General features: G+C 38.3%; 1 protein-coding gene across 11 annotated transcripts in view; it reads left to right on the top strand.

The window, feature by feature from the left end:
• The window catches only part of LOC119575048 (serine-rich adhesin for platelets-like), a 34,780-nt gene that overhangs the window by 16,682 nt on the left and 1,820 nt on the right, over nucleotides 1-16,278 (top strand). For 6 of the 11 annotated variants that reach the window (XM_037922430.1, XM_037922427.1, XM_037922424.1 and 3 more), the window contains 13 exons: nucleotides 3,102-3,146; nucleotides 4,773-4,817; nucleotides 6,333-6,371; nucleotides 8,291-8,335; nucleotides 10,888-11,034; nucleotides 11,521-11,553; nucleotides 12,138-12,250; nucleotides 13,281-13,473; nucleotides 13,950-14,086; nucleotides 14,759-14,960; nucleotides 15,068-15,115; nucleotides 15,674-15,724; nucleotides 16,153-16,242. In XM_037922430.1, coding sequence (XP_037778358.1) covers nucleotides 3,102-3,146; nucleotides 4,773-4,817; nucleotides 6,333-6,371; nucleotides 8,291-8,335; nucleotides 10,888-11,034; nucleotides 11,521-11,553; nucleotides 12,138-12,250; nucleotides 13,281-13,473; nucleotides 13,950-14,086; nucleotides 14,759-14,960; nucleotides 15,068-15,115; nucleotides 15,674-15,724; nucleotides 16,153-16,242 — 1,188 coding nt within the window. The remainder of the gene's footprint in view (nucleotides 1-3,101; nucleotides 3,147-4,772; nucleotides 4,818-6,332; nucleotides 6,372-8,290; nucleotides 8,336-10,887; nucleotides 11,035-11,520; nucleotides 11,554-12,137; nucleotides 12,251-13,280; nucleotides 13,474-13,949; nucleotides 14,087-14,758; nucleotides 14,961-15,067; nucleotides 15,116-15,673; nucleotides 15,725-16,152; nucleotides 16,243-16,278) is intronic. The other 5 variants (XM_037922429.1, XM_037922428.1, XM_037922422.1 and 2 more) reach the window with 4 other exon arrangements.

Genomic DNA, 16,278 nt, shown 5'->3' with positions numbered 1-16,278 from the left:
TTATGGTGATATGGACTTAAACATTTTAATCATTATCATTATTACCATATAATAACATAGTTTATTTTCAGCTTTATGACCAATTTAAAACGCCAGGCTGCGTAATAAATCAACTTAAAAGCCAGGCTGCGTAATAGCTCAGTTTAAAAGCCAGGCTGCGTAATAGATCAACATTTAAGAGGTGCCTCAGTTTAGCATAGGTTCCTGTTTACCTACAGGATCAAGTACGCACGATAAAAGCAATGTACGATATATTAGAGAGTATGTGATTTACGAATGGGTCTTGGAAACTCCTTGTGACATGGTTTTGTTAATTCGTGATCATGTAAAAGGTTTTGGAGTTATTGGCCTTTTTGTCATGCAATGCTAGCCTTTCACCATTGAATATACTTCATGTAACTTTTTCGCAGCCTCTAAGTCCATCGTTGCTTTTCTATTTAGCTTTTATATTTAACTGTTTCCTTCTGCTTATCATCATTTTTTTAAATGTTCAGTTATGTGCTTTTGATAACTCATATTTCAGGTGTATATATATATATATATATATATATATATATATATATATATATATATATATATATATATATATATATATATATATATATGGGTTTTTCTTTATCATGATCTATTTTCGCCCATAACATTTATCATGCCTCATTAGGAAAGAACTAATACATTTAAAATTATATGGCAGTGACATTATGTTTTTCTTAGTCTGTTTCTCCCGAGAAGTTTCATCACCCACAAACCAACACTAATTCACATCTTACCCGCCACAGGTTCAGATACAGCCGATACCACATCTGACACTTCCAGTTCCGGTAAAACCAACGTGGTACCGCATGACAGTAACTGGGAATCAAAACAAACTGCACAGTCTTTCACAATAACATCAGTATTTTTTACAAAATCAACACTATATTAACTAGACTTCTTGTCATTTCCAGTCCATGACAACACCTGCACAGCCATCAACCAAACCAAACGCTCATATTCAGAGACAAGCAATTCTCGCCCACCAGCCAATCACCGTCGAGATGACGGAGAGCCAAATCGACGTCTCGCGCCCGTCAACTAATCACTGTTGGATGCGGTACAAAACTGCTTGAGGTTATTGGCTGAGACGCCGGCCCTGCTCTCCGTCTAAGGTGTCCCAAATATCTTTGAATATGAGCGATATTCAGAGATACTTGGGACACCTTCGATGGAGAGCCAAACCGGCATCTTGCGCCCTTTAGCCTCTTGTTGTCGGTCCGGCTCTCCGTCCCACGAGTCTCTGAATATGAGCGTGCATATTTCCCTAAAACACTAGAGATTCTGCCCCATTGCCAATTCTCACGACACCAAATGTAACGTTTACAACACCTAGCAGGGTAACTGCAATACAATCCTCATACATGCTTTACATGCTATGATACCAGGACATACATGCTTTACATGCTATGATACCAGGACAAACTGTGTTACTATCTCTCAGTACCAATACCTAACAGTTCAAACAGCACTTCCAGTACCACCTGTTTCATCACAATACACAACAGGCACGATATATTATTTGCACACACTACAGTACCTGCTGACAGTACATATAACGACATTTTTTCAGTGCGATACCATTTTTAGAGAATATCACGGATTCTTACAGTGATAGTTCAGTACACAAGAGGTGTATCAGTCATGAATTGGTTATATAACCATTTTTATCTCCAGATCTAATTGTTTCCTAAGTCAATAGTCATCTAGGAGCAAGCTGAAAGTTAAGAACTAGATGCATTCTTAATGTGTGATATTATACTTATATGTGTATCAGTAAAACATTGATTGCAAAGTCATTTATATCTATGGGTCTCTGTCCATAACAATAGCGGCATGTGTAAGATTTATTTCATGTGCACATCAAATTATATTAATTACCTGCCTTCAACACATGTTAAGGTGCCATGAACTGAACTCTTACAAACTGCATTCTAATCATTATTATTACTACCATATAATTACATAGTTTACCATGCTTTGGCTGACATTTTTAGGTTAAGATCAATCTAAAATCCAAGCTATATAGTGAGAATACATCCATGCTGCATAATAAATCAGCAGATAAAAGTTGTATTAGTGTAGCAAAGATTACATAGTTTAACAAGTACGCATGATAAAAGCATTGTACAGTATATTAGAGTGCAGGAGATTTACGAATGGCTCTTGGAAACTCCTTGTGACATATTTTTTTTCTTCTTCTTCAACTGGCTTTTCCATGTTCATCATGGGTCGCTGGTGCGGATCATTTTTTATTCACATCATATTAGATTGGCAGCTTCATATTAAGGCCGGATGCCCTTCCTGACGCCACCACAAATGTCGGCGGTGGAACTAGCCCTTGCCTGAATAGGCATATCCTACAAGGCAGCAGGGTGATTTGGAATGATAGTTCCCTTCTCCTAGCCTTTGCCTGAAGAGGCATACCCTACAAGGCAGCAGGGGGATGCAGTTTAATGTCATACCCAGGACAATGAAGACTTCAACGGCGCCTGCGTGGAACATATCCACTTGGCTTGGAAGGGATTCGAAACTCCTTGTGACATGATTTTGTTAATTCATGATCATCCAAAATGTTTTGGAGGTTTTAGCCTTTTTGTCATAGGAGCATAGTCTTTCACCTTGAATATATTTTTATACAACTTTTTTGCAGCCTCTAATTCCATCGTTGCACAAGTATACTCTTCTATTTAGCTTCTAGATTTGCCTGGTTCCTTTTTTTCGGTTTAAAGTTGTAATCATCATTGCGCTGTACATCAAACTACCGCTTGTCATGCAATTGCCTTTTTCTTTATTGTTGTGGCAGCGGTCACCAGGGGAAAATTGTGTATCAGAGTAAATGTTCAGATGTGTGCTTAAGATAACTCGTATTATAATTCAGTTACATATATGTAGTATCTTTTTCATGATCTATTCTCGCCCTTAACATTTACCATGCCTTATTTGGAAAGAAAAAATAATATCTTTAAAAATATATGGTAGTGACATTGTGTTTCTGTTAGTCTCTTTTCTTCTGAGAAGTTTCATCACCTACGAACCAACACTAATTCATATCTTACCCACCACAGGTTCAAATACAGCCGATACCACATCTTCTGGCACTTCTAGTTCCGGTAAAACCAACGTGATACCGCATGACAGTAACTGGGAATCAAAACAAACTGCACAGTCTTTCACAGCAACATCTGCATTTTTACAAATCCAACACTAAAATAACTGGATTGGTCATTTCCAGTCCATGAGGACACCTGCACAGCCATCAACCAAACCATCGCTCATATTCAGAGACGCATTTCGCGCCCGCCAACCAATCACCGTCGAGACGTCTCTCTGTTTAAGGTGTCCCAAGTGTCTGAATGTGAGTGCATCGCTCATATGCTCTGTTCAAGGACACTTCAGATACCTTAGATGGAGGGCTAGAACAGTATCTCGTGCCCATCAGCAATCATCGTTGGATGTGATGCTCGAGTCTGGCTCTCCATCTGAGGTGTCCCAAGTATCTCTGAATATGAGTGATATCCATAGATACTTGGGACATCTTAGATGGAGAGCCAGGCTGGCAAGTAGCACCCTTCAGCCAATTACCTTGAGCTATCGGTCCTGCTCTCCGTCCCAAGTGTCTCTGAATATAAGTGCACATATCTCCCTACACCAATAACACTTGAAATTTTGCCCCATTACTAATTATCCACTATTTATCATGACACCAAATGTAACATCTACAACATCTAGCTTTTTTCTTTTCTTTTCTTTTTTACAATAACTGCAATATAATCCTCATATAACAGGCTTTACGTTTTCATGCTGTGATAACAGGATAAACTGTGTTATTAACATCATTCAATACCAATACCCAGCAATATAAGCACCGTTTCCATTGCCACCTATTTCATCACAATACACAACAGGCACAATATATTTTGCACATACTACAGTACCTGCTGCATCATCCAATACTAATTACCTGCTTTTAACACATGTTATGGTGCCATGAACTCAACTAGGTTACCATGCGTTGGCTGATATTTTCAGGTTAGGATGAATCTAAGAGCCAAGCTGTATAATGAAAACACAACACATCCTTGCTTCATAATAAATCACAGATAAAAGTTGTATCAGTATAGTAAAAGTTACATGGTTTCACTGCAGGAACAAGTGCGCACGATAAAAGCATTGTGCAGTATATTAGAGTGCTGCAGATTTACTAATGGATCTTGGAAACTCGTTGTGACATGGTTTTGTTAATTTATGATCATCCAAAAGGTTATGGAGATTCTGTCCTTCTGTTATAGGATCATAGTCTTTCACCTTGAATATATTTTTTATACACCTTTTTTGCAGCCTCTAAGTCCATCGTTGCACAAGTATACTCTTCTATTTATTTTTCTTTTTTCCGGGTTAAAGTTGTAATCATCATTGCGTTGTACATCAAACTAGCGCTTGTCTTGCAGTTGCCTCTTTCTTTATTGTTGTGGTAGCGATCACCAGGAAACAATGTATATCAGTGTAAATGTTCAGATGTGTGCTTAAGGTAACTCGTATTTTAATTCATTTACATATATGTAGGTTTTTCTTTACCATCTATTCTCGCCCTAAACATTTACCATGCCTTATTTGGAAAGAAAAATTAACATATTTAAATATATATGGTGGTGACATAGTGTTTTTGTTAGTCTCTTTTCTTCCGAGAAGTTTCATCACCTACGAACCAACACTAATTCATATCTTACCCGCCACAGGTTCAAATACAGCTGATACCACATCTTCTGGCACTTCTAGTTCCGGTAAAACCAACGTGATACCGCATGACAGTAACTGGGAATCAAAACAAACTGCACAGTCTTTCACAGCAACTACTGTATTTTTATAAATCCAACACTAAAATAACTGAACTAGTCATTTCCAGTCCAAGACAACACCTGCACAGCCACCAACCAAACCATCGCTCATATTCAGAGACGCATTTCGCCCCCGCCAACCCAATCACCGTCGAGACGTCTCTCCATTTAAGGTGTCCCAAGTGTCTGAATGTGAGTGCATCGCTCATATGCTCTGTTCAGACACTTCAGATACCTTAGATGGAGAGCTAGAACAGTATCTCGTGCCCATCAGCCAATCATCGTTGGATGTGATGCTCGAGTCTGGCTCTCCATCTGAGGTGTCCCAAGTATCTCTGAATATGAGTGATATCCATAGATACTTGGGACATCTTAGATGGAGAGCCAGGCTGGCAAGTAGCACCCTTCAGCCAATTACCTTGAGCTATCGGTCCGGCTCTCCGTCCCAAGTGTCTCTGAATATAAGTGCACATATCTCCCTACACCAATAACACTTGAAATTTTGCCCCATTACTAATTATCCACTATTTATCATGACACCAAATGTAACATCTACAACACCTAGCTTTTTTTCTCTTTTTTACAATAACTGCAATATAATCCTCATACAACAGGCTTTACATTTTCATGCTGTGATACCAGGATAAACTAACATCATTCAATACCAATACCCAGCAATATAAGCACCGTTTCCATTGTCACCTATTTTATCACAATACACAACAGGCACAATATATTTTGCACATACTACAGTACCTGCTGCATCATCCAATACTAATTACCTGCTTTTAACACATGTTATGGTGCCATGAACTCAACTCTTGCAAAAGGCATTCTAATCATTTATTATTATTACCATATAATATGGATGATATTTTCAGGTTAAGATCAATCTAAGAGCCAAGCTGTATAATGAAAAACCAACACATCCTTGCTGCATAATAAATCAACATATAAAACGTGCATCGGTGTAGTATTGGTTACATAGTTTAACTGCAAGAACAAGTACACTTGATAAAAGCAACGAACAGTATATTAAAGTGCAGGAGATTTACGAATAGGTCTTGGAACTTCCTTGTCACATGGTTTGGTTACTTCACGATCACGAGAAAATGTAATGTTTCCTACTTTTGGCTTTTTTGTCATAGGAGCCTTTTGCTCTTGAATATACTCAGGCAGAGAATTTCGTAGGGTGGCAGCGGTCACCAGGAAAAATGTGTACCAGAGTAAATGTTCAGTTGTGTGCTTAGGATAACTCGTATTACACTTCAGTTACATATATATATAAGTTTTTCTTTATCATGATTCATTATCGCCCTTAACATTTACCATGTCTTATTAGGAAAGAACTAATATCTTTAAAAATATATGGCAGTGACATTATGTTCATGTTAGTCTAGTTTCTTCCGAGAAGTTTCATCACTCACAAACCAACACTAATCTACATCTTACTCGCCACAGGTACAAATACAGCCGGAACATCTGACACTTCCAGTTCTGGTAAAAACCAACGTGGTACCGCATGACAGTAACTGGGAATCAAAACAAACTGCACAATCTTTCACAATAACATCTGCATTTTTACAAAGTCAACACTATATTAACTGGACTATATGTGCACTATATATGCACAGCCACCAATCAAATCAAACGCTCGTGTTCAGATGACTAGTATTTCGCGCCCACCAACCAATCACCATCGAGACACTTCTCCATTTAAGGTGTCCCAAGTGTCTGAATATGAGCGCATCACTCATACACTCTATTCAGAGACACTTCGATACCTTAGAGGGAAAGCTAGAACGGCATCTCTCGCCCATCAGCCAATCATTGTTGGCTGTGGGGCAAGACAGCTTGAGATGATTAGTTGAGATGCCAGTTCGGTTCTCCATCTCAGGTGTTCCAAGTATCTCTGAATATGAGTGATATCCATAGATACTTGGGAAACCTTAGAGAGACAGACCAGTAACTAGTGCCGTTCAGCCAATTACCTCGAGCTGTCGATCCGGCTCTCCGTCCTAAATGTCTCTGAATATGAGTGCTCATATCTCCCTACACCTAAAACACTAGAAATTCTGCCCCATTGCCAACTATCTACAATTTATCACGACACCAAATGTAACATCTACAATACCTAGCAGTTTTCTTTTTTTAACAATACCTGCAACATACTCCTCATACAACAGGCTTTGCTTTTTCATGCTGTGATACCAGGACAAGCTGTGTTACTAACATCACTCAGTACCAATACCCAGCAATACAAGCACCGCTTCCATTGCCACCTATTTCATCACAATACACAATATATTTGCAAACACTACAATACCTGCTGACAGTACTTATTATGACAATTTTTGCTTACAAAGTGATCAATACACAAAAGGTGTATCAGTGTAGCGTTGGTTATATAACCATAACCATGTCAATAGCCACTTAGGCACAAAGCTAAAAGTTAAGAATAAGATGTATTCTCAAAGTGTGATACTATACTTACAAGGTGTATTAGCATAGCATTGATTGCCAGGTCACTTATATCTATGGGTCTCAGTCCACATGACAAAAACGGCATGTGTAAGATTTATTTCAAGTGCACATCATGCTATACTAATTACCTGCCTTCAGCACATCTTATAGTGACATGATCTCAACTCTTACAAACAGCATTCTAACCATTATCACTACAATATAATTTAAGTTACCACGCTTTGGCTGATATTTTCAGGTTAGGATGAATCTGAGAGCCAAGCTGTATAGTGAAAACACAACACATCTTTGCTTCATAATAAATCACAGATAAAAGTTGTAGCGGTATAGTAAAAGTCACATAGTTTAACTGCAGGAACAAGTGTGCACGATAAAAGCATTGTGCAGTATATTAGAGTGCTGCAGATTTACAAATGGATCTTGGAAACTCGTTGTGACATGGTTTTGTTAATTCATGATAATCCAAAAGGTTTTGGAGATTCTGGCCTTTTTGCTATAGGAGCATAGTCTTTCACCTTGAATATATTTTTTATACAACTTTTTCGCAGCCTCTAAGTCCATCGTTGCACAAGTATACTCTTCTATTTATTTTTCTTTTTTCCGGGTTAAAGTTGTAATCATCATTGCGTTGTACATCAAACTAGCGCTTGTCTTGCAGTTGCCTCTTTCTTTATTGTTGTGGTAGCGATCACCAGGAAACAATGTATATCAGTGTAAATGTTCAGATGTGTGCTTAAGGTAACTCGTATTATAATTCATTTACATATATGTAGGTTTTTTCTTTACCATCTATTCTCGCCCTAAACATTTATCATGCCTTATTTGGAAAGAAAAATTAACATCTTTAAATATATATGGTGGTGACATTGCGTTTTTTCTTCCGAGAAGTTTCATCACCTACGAACCAACACTAATTTATATCTTACCCGCCACAGGTTCAAATACAGCCGATACCACATCTTCTGGCACTTCTAGTTCCGGTAAAACCAACGTGGTACCGCATGACAATATCTGAGAATCAAAACAAACTGCACAGTCTTTCACAGCAACATCTGTATTTTTACAAATCCAACACTAAATTAACTTAACTAGTCATTTTCAGTCCATGACAACACCTGCACAGCCACCAACCAAACCATCGCTCATATTCAGAGACGCACTTCGCGCCCGCCAACCAATCACCGTCTCTTTGTTTAAGGTGTCTCAAGTGTCTGAATGTGAGCGCATCACTTATACGCTCTATTCAGAGGCACTTCGGATACCTTAGACATCTCGAGTCCGGCTCTCCATCTAAATTGTCCCAAGTAACTATGAATATGGGTGATAACCAATGTCACTTGGAACATCTTAGATGGAGAGCCAGACTGGTAACTAGCGCCCTTCAGCCAATTACCTCGAGCTGTCGGGCCAGCTCTCCATACCAAGTGTCTCTGAATATGAGTGCTCACATCTCCCTACACCTATAACACTTGAAATTTTGCCCCATTACCAATTATCCACAATTTGTCACGACACCAAATGTAACATCTACAACACCTAGCAGTTTTTTAAACAATACCTGTAATATAATCCTCATAAACAGGCTTTGCGTTTTAATGCTGTGATACCAGGACAAACTGTTACTAACATCACTCAATACCAATACCCAACAATACAAGCACCGCTTCCATTGCCGCTTATTTCATTTAAGTCTAGTTCTCCCGAGAAGTTTCATCACCCACAAACCAACCCTAATTCACATCTTACCCACCACAGGTTCAGATACAGCCGATACCACATTTGACACTTCCAGTTCCGGTAAAACCAACATGGTACAGTAACTGGAAATCAAAATAAACTGCACAGTCTTTCACAATAACATTTGTAAATTTTACAAAGCTAATACTATATTAACTGGTCTACTTGTCATTTCCAGTCCATGACAACACCAGCACAGCCACCAATCGAGCTATCGCTCATACTCAGAGACTAGCAGTTTGCGCCCGCCAATCTATCACCGTCGAGACATCTCTCCGTTTAAGGTGTCCCAAGTATCATTGAACGTGAGCGTATCGACCATAGGCTCTTATCAGAGACAGAACCCTTGAGACGAACGGCCAGATGGGTATCTCGTGCCCGTCAGCCAGTCACCGTTGGCAGCGACTTTGAAGTGATTGGTTGAGACACCGGTCTGGCTCTTTGTCTAATGTGTCCCAAGTATCTCTGAATATGAGCGATATTCAAAAACACTTGGGACACCTTAGACAGAGAGTCAGACCGGTCTCTCACGCACGACAATTACCTCGAGCTGTCGGTCCGGCTCTCCGTCACAATTGTGTCTGATTATGAGGGCGCTTATTTACCTACATCTAAAACACTTGAAAATCTGCCCCATTACCAAATATCCACAATTTATCTCGAGACCAGATATAACATCTACACTTTTTTCCGCCCGTCAGCCAATCACCGTTGGCTGCGGCGCAAGACAGCTTGAGGTGATTGGTTGAGATGCCGATCCAGCTCTCCATCTAAGGTGTCCCAAGAGACACTTGGGACATCTTAGACCGAGAGCCAGACGGGCCTCTCGCGCCCTTCAGCTAATTACCTCGAGCTGTCGGTCCGGCTTTCCATCTAAGATGTCCTCCCCAAGTGTCTCTGAATATGAACGCACATGTCTCCTTACATTTAAAATGACTAAAGATTCTTCCCCAATATCAAGTTTCCATAATTTATCACAACACTAAATCTACAATACATTTACAATATCTAGCTTTTATAACACTACCTGCAGTATAATCCTCATAAAACAGGCTTCATGTTTTCATGTTGTGATACCAGGACAAACTGTTACTAACATCACTCACTACCAATATCCAGTGATAAATGCACCGCTTCCATTACCACCTATTTCGTCACAATACACAACAGGCACAATATATTTGCACATACTACAGTACCTGCTGACAGTACATATTATGACACGTTTTCAGGTGATACCATTTTTAGAAAACATGACGGATCCTTACAGAGTAATAGTTTAATACAAAAGGTGTGTCAGTATAGCACTGGTTACGTAACCATTTTTATTTCCAGGTCTAATTGCGAACGGCAAGCATGGGGTGTTTCAGAATGCATGGAATATATAAATCGGTGTTTATATTTCACCATGCCATGAATTTATCGCTCGGTAGCCATGAAGAAATGTAAAGTTTTTGGTTTTTAGCCGTAATTTCAGCTTTCTTTTCAGTCTTTCAAATAATTTCTACTTACCTATTCGAAATCCATAAAAAGTATCATAATCCGACAGACTCGTAAATATTCCGTGTCCTGTCATTCTATTTATTTTATTTACGCCTCCGTGTCTTTAAATATAAAGAACTCTACATCTGCATTTCTTTCACACATCAGCGCGCACAAGGTAATTCCAATATTAGTTCTAGCAAAGGGGAACTCAGATCTGACCAAGAACCCCGTGGATTTAACAACGGTTAAACGGTTAGCTAGACGTTTCGATTGGTCAGGTTGCCACTTTAACTTTCCCGTTTATTTACAGGAGGTACATCGGGATCATCAGGTGGAACAACTGCAAATACAGACACAAACACAAATACAAATACAGGTACAAACACAAATACTGCTACAAGCACGAATACAAACACAAACACAACCGGTACAACAGGAACCACCACTTCTACTCTGGGTGAGTGCCAGTTATCTGGTTTTATATTACAGTCTTATTATATTAAAGCTGAGCAATATACTATTATCAAGTCTTATACTTTGTCAGTGAGAAGCCAAATCGAGCTGTCGACGTTTATTAATTATTACTGAAACAATATAAAACTCTATTTGTGAAATAAACTCTTATATCTATAGCCTATTGTTATTGCTGTAACAAAATTAGACGATTAATTTAGAATTTCTTATTACGGCCATAAATAGAATTTCAGTGCTTAACAGTGTTATACTGTTTACAAGTGAAAAATAACATAAATAATGAGAGAATAACAGTACTTGGCATAAAGAGCAAGTATATCCAGATAATTCATGGAACTCAATTTCTTTTTTTTTTTTTTTTTGAAGTTTCAAAGACAAAATACCTTGTTAAATATAATTTAATTATTCGGGGAACGTTATTGAAAAGAAGACAAGGGTTGTTTATAAGTAGTTTCCTCTTTGTTTCCAGATAACGTCGAAGTGGACAAAACGAGCGTGAGTGGTGAGTTGGGAGTCCTCCGTGAAACCTTCCACTGAGGGAGATATACAGTTTGTGCACTTCCGCGGTTGTTTTGGACAGTCAGTGAACTAAATGCACGCATAATGATTCAGACAGTTTTACGTAGGATATAATATAAACCGAAGATATTATTATGAAAATAACTTAGAGTTAATTGTTTGCATATGAATTACTTCACTGTAGAATTTCTCTTTTTAATACAATGTGACCATTTTGCATCCAGTGAGCAAGGTGTGTATGTACACAGACTTTGTTTACCCCCTTTTTACATATGCAGCATAACTTTCTCTCTCTTTATCTTACTATATGTCTTTCCCTCCGCCCCTCTCTCTCTCTCTCTCTCTCTCTCTCTCTCTCTCTCTCTCTCTCTCTCTCTCTCTCTCTCTCTCTCTCTCTCTCTCTCTCTCTCTCTCTCTCTCTCTCTCTCTTTCTCTGAATAAATAGATATATATGTATGTGAGTCTGCGTATGTATGTAAATATGCATGTATACTCACGCACATGCACGCGTAACTCGCATGTATACTGCCTCCCACACACGATATAATCTATTTCTACTTCTTTCAGGATCCGGACTGTTCATGTCTGTGAATCTAAAAGGTCTAACATCAACTCAGGTCACCGACTATCTGACCAAAACCTCCAGTAGTTATACCGGCCTTCAAGATGCAGCGACTACGGTAAAGCTATTTATAACGAATTCGTTAGTTGTAAGGCGCTGTCATGTGTTTCTTATCACCAACAGATCTCTGAAAAAAAATCTGCGTGGTCCTTGAGTGTCCCTATAACATAATAAATTTTGCTGTATGTCAAAGTTTTTTTTTTTTTTTTTTTTGAGGGGGGAGGAATTACTGATCTATGTTGCTCGTTAGAGTCAAGAATGTTAAATGACGCTCACGTACATTTTATTGTATAGAGCAGGGCTACTCAACTATTATGAGCAGAAGTCCAGTTAGACAAGTTCCAGTAAATGCAAAGGTCCGGATAAATATCTTACGCGGAATCATGAAAACCACCAATCTGAGTACTCCATAGCATTCCCATGTGTCCCCTAACTTACCCTACAGTCAATCGAGGAAATACACTTTCAAGAATCTATCGTCAGGACCAGCAGTTTATTTCAATACACTTTCCTCCTCCTGGAGCCTGGGGTCCCGCTCAGAAGATCCGGATTCGGGCCGCCAGTTGAGTAGCCGTGTCATAGAATATAATACTAATCCTCTTGTTGCTTCGTATTTTCATCAACTTTTATTTTACTTATTCTAATAGTTTTTTTTCCACACAAATTTTAATTAGCGTACAGTCGTGACGTTATCGTCGTTTTGGTTTCCCTTTTTTTTTTTTTTTTTTTTGGGGGGGGATCCATTGGTTTCCTTTTGGTTTCTTTTATTTGTCAGCCTCACTATCTGGCCGTTAGCGTTGTTACTACATAGCGGATCGGAGATATAACCTAGAAGATGTAGCAGTCACGGTGCATATTTGGCATTGTATTTTGTGATGGCGTTATTCTTGAGGGAGATATATTGTGGCACGAAGGTTAACATGTTAGATATCGTTTGAAAAATTTCGTATTGTAAGGATCACTTTGAGAGGGCAGTGTACAAGATAAACAGTAAAAAAAGAATATATCATATAATATATATCATACTGATACTACTTAGTGCGCTAATACCATAAATCCTAGTAACTTAAACCGAGAATTCTCCACAGTACACGAACTTGGTAAAGGCATCCTCTCAGACCACGAAAGTCACCTCAGCCTTGAAGTTAAAGCGAGTGATAAAGATAAACGCCACCACAGTCAGGGCAGAATACCTCGCCACTGCTAACTCCAACGTCGACCTGGCTGCCCTCAGGAACTCCATGTTGCAGAATCAGGACATGCAGAATCTGGATTTCACGCGTAAGTTCAGAGTTTAGAGTGACTGTTAAAGGCTGTCGACTGACATCTTTCCGGGATATGTTATTCATTTATTGCTTGGTTGTTTTATCCTCTTGGTCTATTTGGACAAAATGCCATTTCGAATTTCTGTGTAATTTTCAAACTGCTTTTCCTGCGTCGCCAAAAAAGTAAGCTATCTGAAAATGTCAACATCAATAAGATTTGTTTAGTTAGCCTTAAAATATACCAGGCTAACACGTTTTCTGTCGAAATTAATACCTAGAAATTTTCTATGATTACGGACTGCCTGGACCTTTTTTCCCATAACTATTATATTTTAATATCTTTTTATTTTTAAATGTATACTTGAAAATTATACTGAATCAGGTCAAATGATATAGAGACTGATAATCAACAAACTATCATAATTATTTTCAAGACGCATCCCTGAAATCACGTCCTGCCTTCAAACTTTTTTTTCCATTTTCCCTCAACAGTGAAGACCGTGGCCCTCACCGTGGCTAACCGCTGGGTCAGTGTCAAGTTAAAGGTCACAAACCGACAGTTCGAAACGGCGATGTCTGACCCAACCTCTTCCGCATTCAAGAACTTCAAGAATACCTTTCAGCCATTGGTAAATATATGTGTGTGTGTGTGTATATATATATATATATATATATATATATATATATATATATATATATATATATATATATACATATATATATGTATGTATATATGTATATATATATTTTTTTTTTTTTTTCTTGGAGTTCTTGATTTTCTTTGACTTTAATTATATCATTTTTAAGAGCGCTGACTTACCATGCTACATTCTCACAGCATAATCAAAATTCAGACGCAATATACTGTAATAATTCTTGCTTCGTGATGAACATCCTTTTTCCATATCAACCTTCAATATAAGTAGCATCTTCCTGTTGAAATTATCTTATACTCATATATACTTTTTACAAAGATACATTTCAATATCATCTTAAAAGTCCAAAGACCTATAAACTGTCGGTAGATTATTGGCACAATCACCTACAAACTTAACATCTCCTTACGATATCATCAGACCAGATTCATTAAGGCATATATTGCAGTTCCAGTCTCTTTTCAAAGAAATTATAACAAAAGAGGAGACCTCCCCAACGAAATTCGTACCAACAACCCGAAACTCATAATTTTCTCGCAATCTTTCTCTCTCTCTCTCAAACCAGCTTCTCACAGCGCTTCGAGAAACTCATAATTTTCCAAAAAGAAGGTTTAAAGCTCAAGCTCTCTTTCTCTCTCATACCAGCTTCTCACAACGCTTCGAGAGAAAGTTAAAGCAGTCGTGAACGTGGTCGTCATGGAACTCCTCTCCGGCAGCGTGGTCGTCCGTGCCAGTGTCGAGTCGGACAGCACAGCCACGACGACCACGAAGAACGACATTTCCACTGCCCTCACGTCGGTCAACAGTTTGGGCAGTTTGACACTTGATACCACCAAGGAAGTAACAGGTGAGGGGCCGTAGTTTTGTTTTGAAATAGCGATGTTGATTTTAGATTTCGTGATCATATCTGGACTGTTTATCCTTGGTGATTTTTTTTCTTTTTTCTGCTTTTAGCTGAGTCGTACCTGACTGGTGGCCAGCTGATCAACCCCGTAACTACAAGTATGTGATATTTGTACTCTTGTTTTGTAATATTGGTGTTGGAATAAGTACATTAGGTTTGACGAAATGTCAAGGTCAGTGTCTCGTAAGTTATTCAGTTGCATTCCGTCTAATATTATTTTATCCAGGTGCCTAAATCAAAGACTTCTTTGAAAATGAAAATAAACACCTTTCAACAAATAATGTACGATTACAAAGAAACTTCCATTACGGCCATAATATCGGTAATATCACGTAAATTATAAACTCCTATTTTCACCCTCTTTTTGGTCAAATGACAAAAGATGAGCATATTTTTTCCAGGTATATTCCACACACTATCGTCAATAATGGAATAGCAAATATAACTCAACGGTGCAAATGAAAATTAATTACATATGAAGAATATAAATCTTTGTAGAGCTAAACACACTCATCCCCTAATTAAGCACAAGCACACTGCATATGTTTTATCTTAAGTTAAGTTAATCTTAAAATAAAGCGATATCTAAACTAGCATTTCTCTCAGTCAGAAAAAAATGTTTTGTAATCTTCACGCGTATGTACTTTCTCCAACAGCAAATACCGATGGCAGTGATATCCTGAGAGATACAGAAGACATCTCACAAGGTTAGTTTGTCTCATTTACATATATTTTATAAACTGTTCTACTTAATATATATATATATATATATATATATATATATATATATATGTGTGTGTGTGTGTGTGTGTGTGTGTGTGTGTGTGTGTGTGTGTGTGTGTGTGTGTGTGTGTGTGTGTGTGTGTGTGTGTGGCGTTTATTATATAAGTTCGCATCTAAATATTTGTTTTCGTGAATGGCAATAGTCCAAATCTACTACCTCAATGATTGTGTTTATGCTAGACATTATGATCTCCATGGATATATGTGATCATTCTATTCCGCGTGATGAATTGTTCATTAGTATTAATTATTCGTTCCTTGATGTTCTAAATCATACAGCGAACTGTGCTTATAAGAAGGGCCTTAAAAAGTTCTCGTTATAAACTGTGAAATCAACAACATTCTCCTGCAGGTGACGTCAGTCTGGCGGAGAGCGAGGCAGACAAGATTAAGATCAAAACCAACAATTATTTCTTCACGGTTACCATCCCGTCTTTCTGTGGTGGGTATTAGTCTTAGATGAGATTTCTGTGCTGGA

Source organism: Penaeus monodon, chromosome 7 (assembly GCF_015228065.2).
Source record: "Penaeus monodon isolate SGIC_2016 chromosome 7, NSTDA_Pmon_1, whole genome shotgun sequence".
Taxonomy (NCBI): Eukaryota; Metazoa; Arthropoda; class Malacostraca; order Decapoda; family Penaeidae; genus Penaeus; species Penaeus monodon.
Note: the sequence above shows the minus strand (reverse complement) of the source record. Positions and strands in the feature narration are given on the sequence as shown.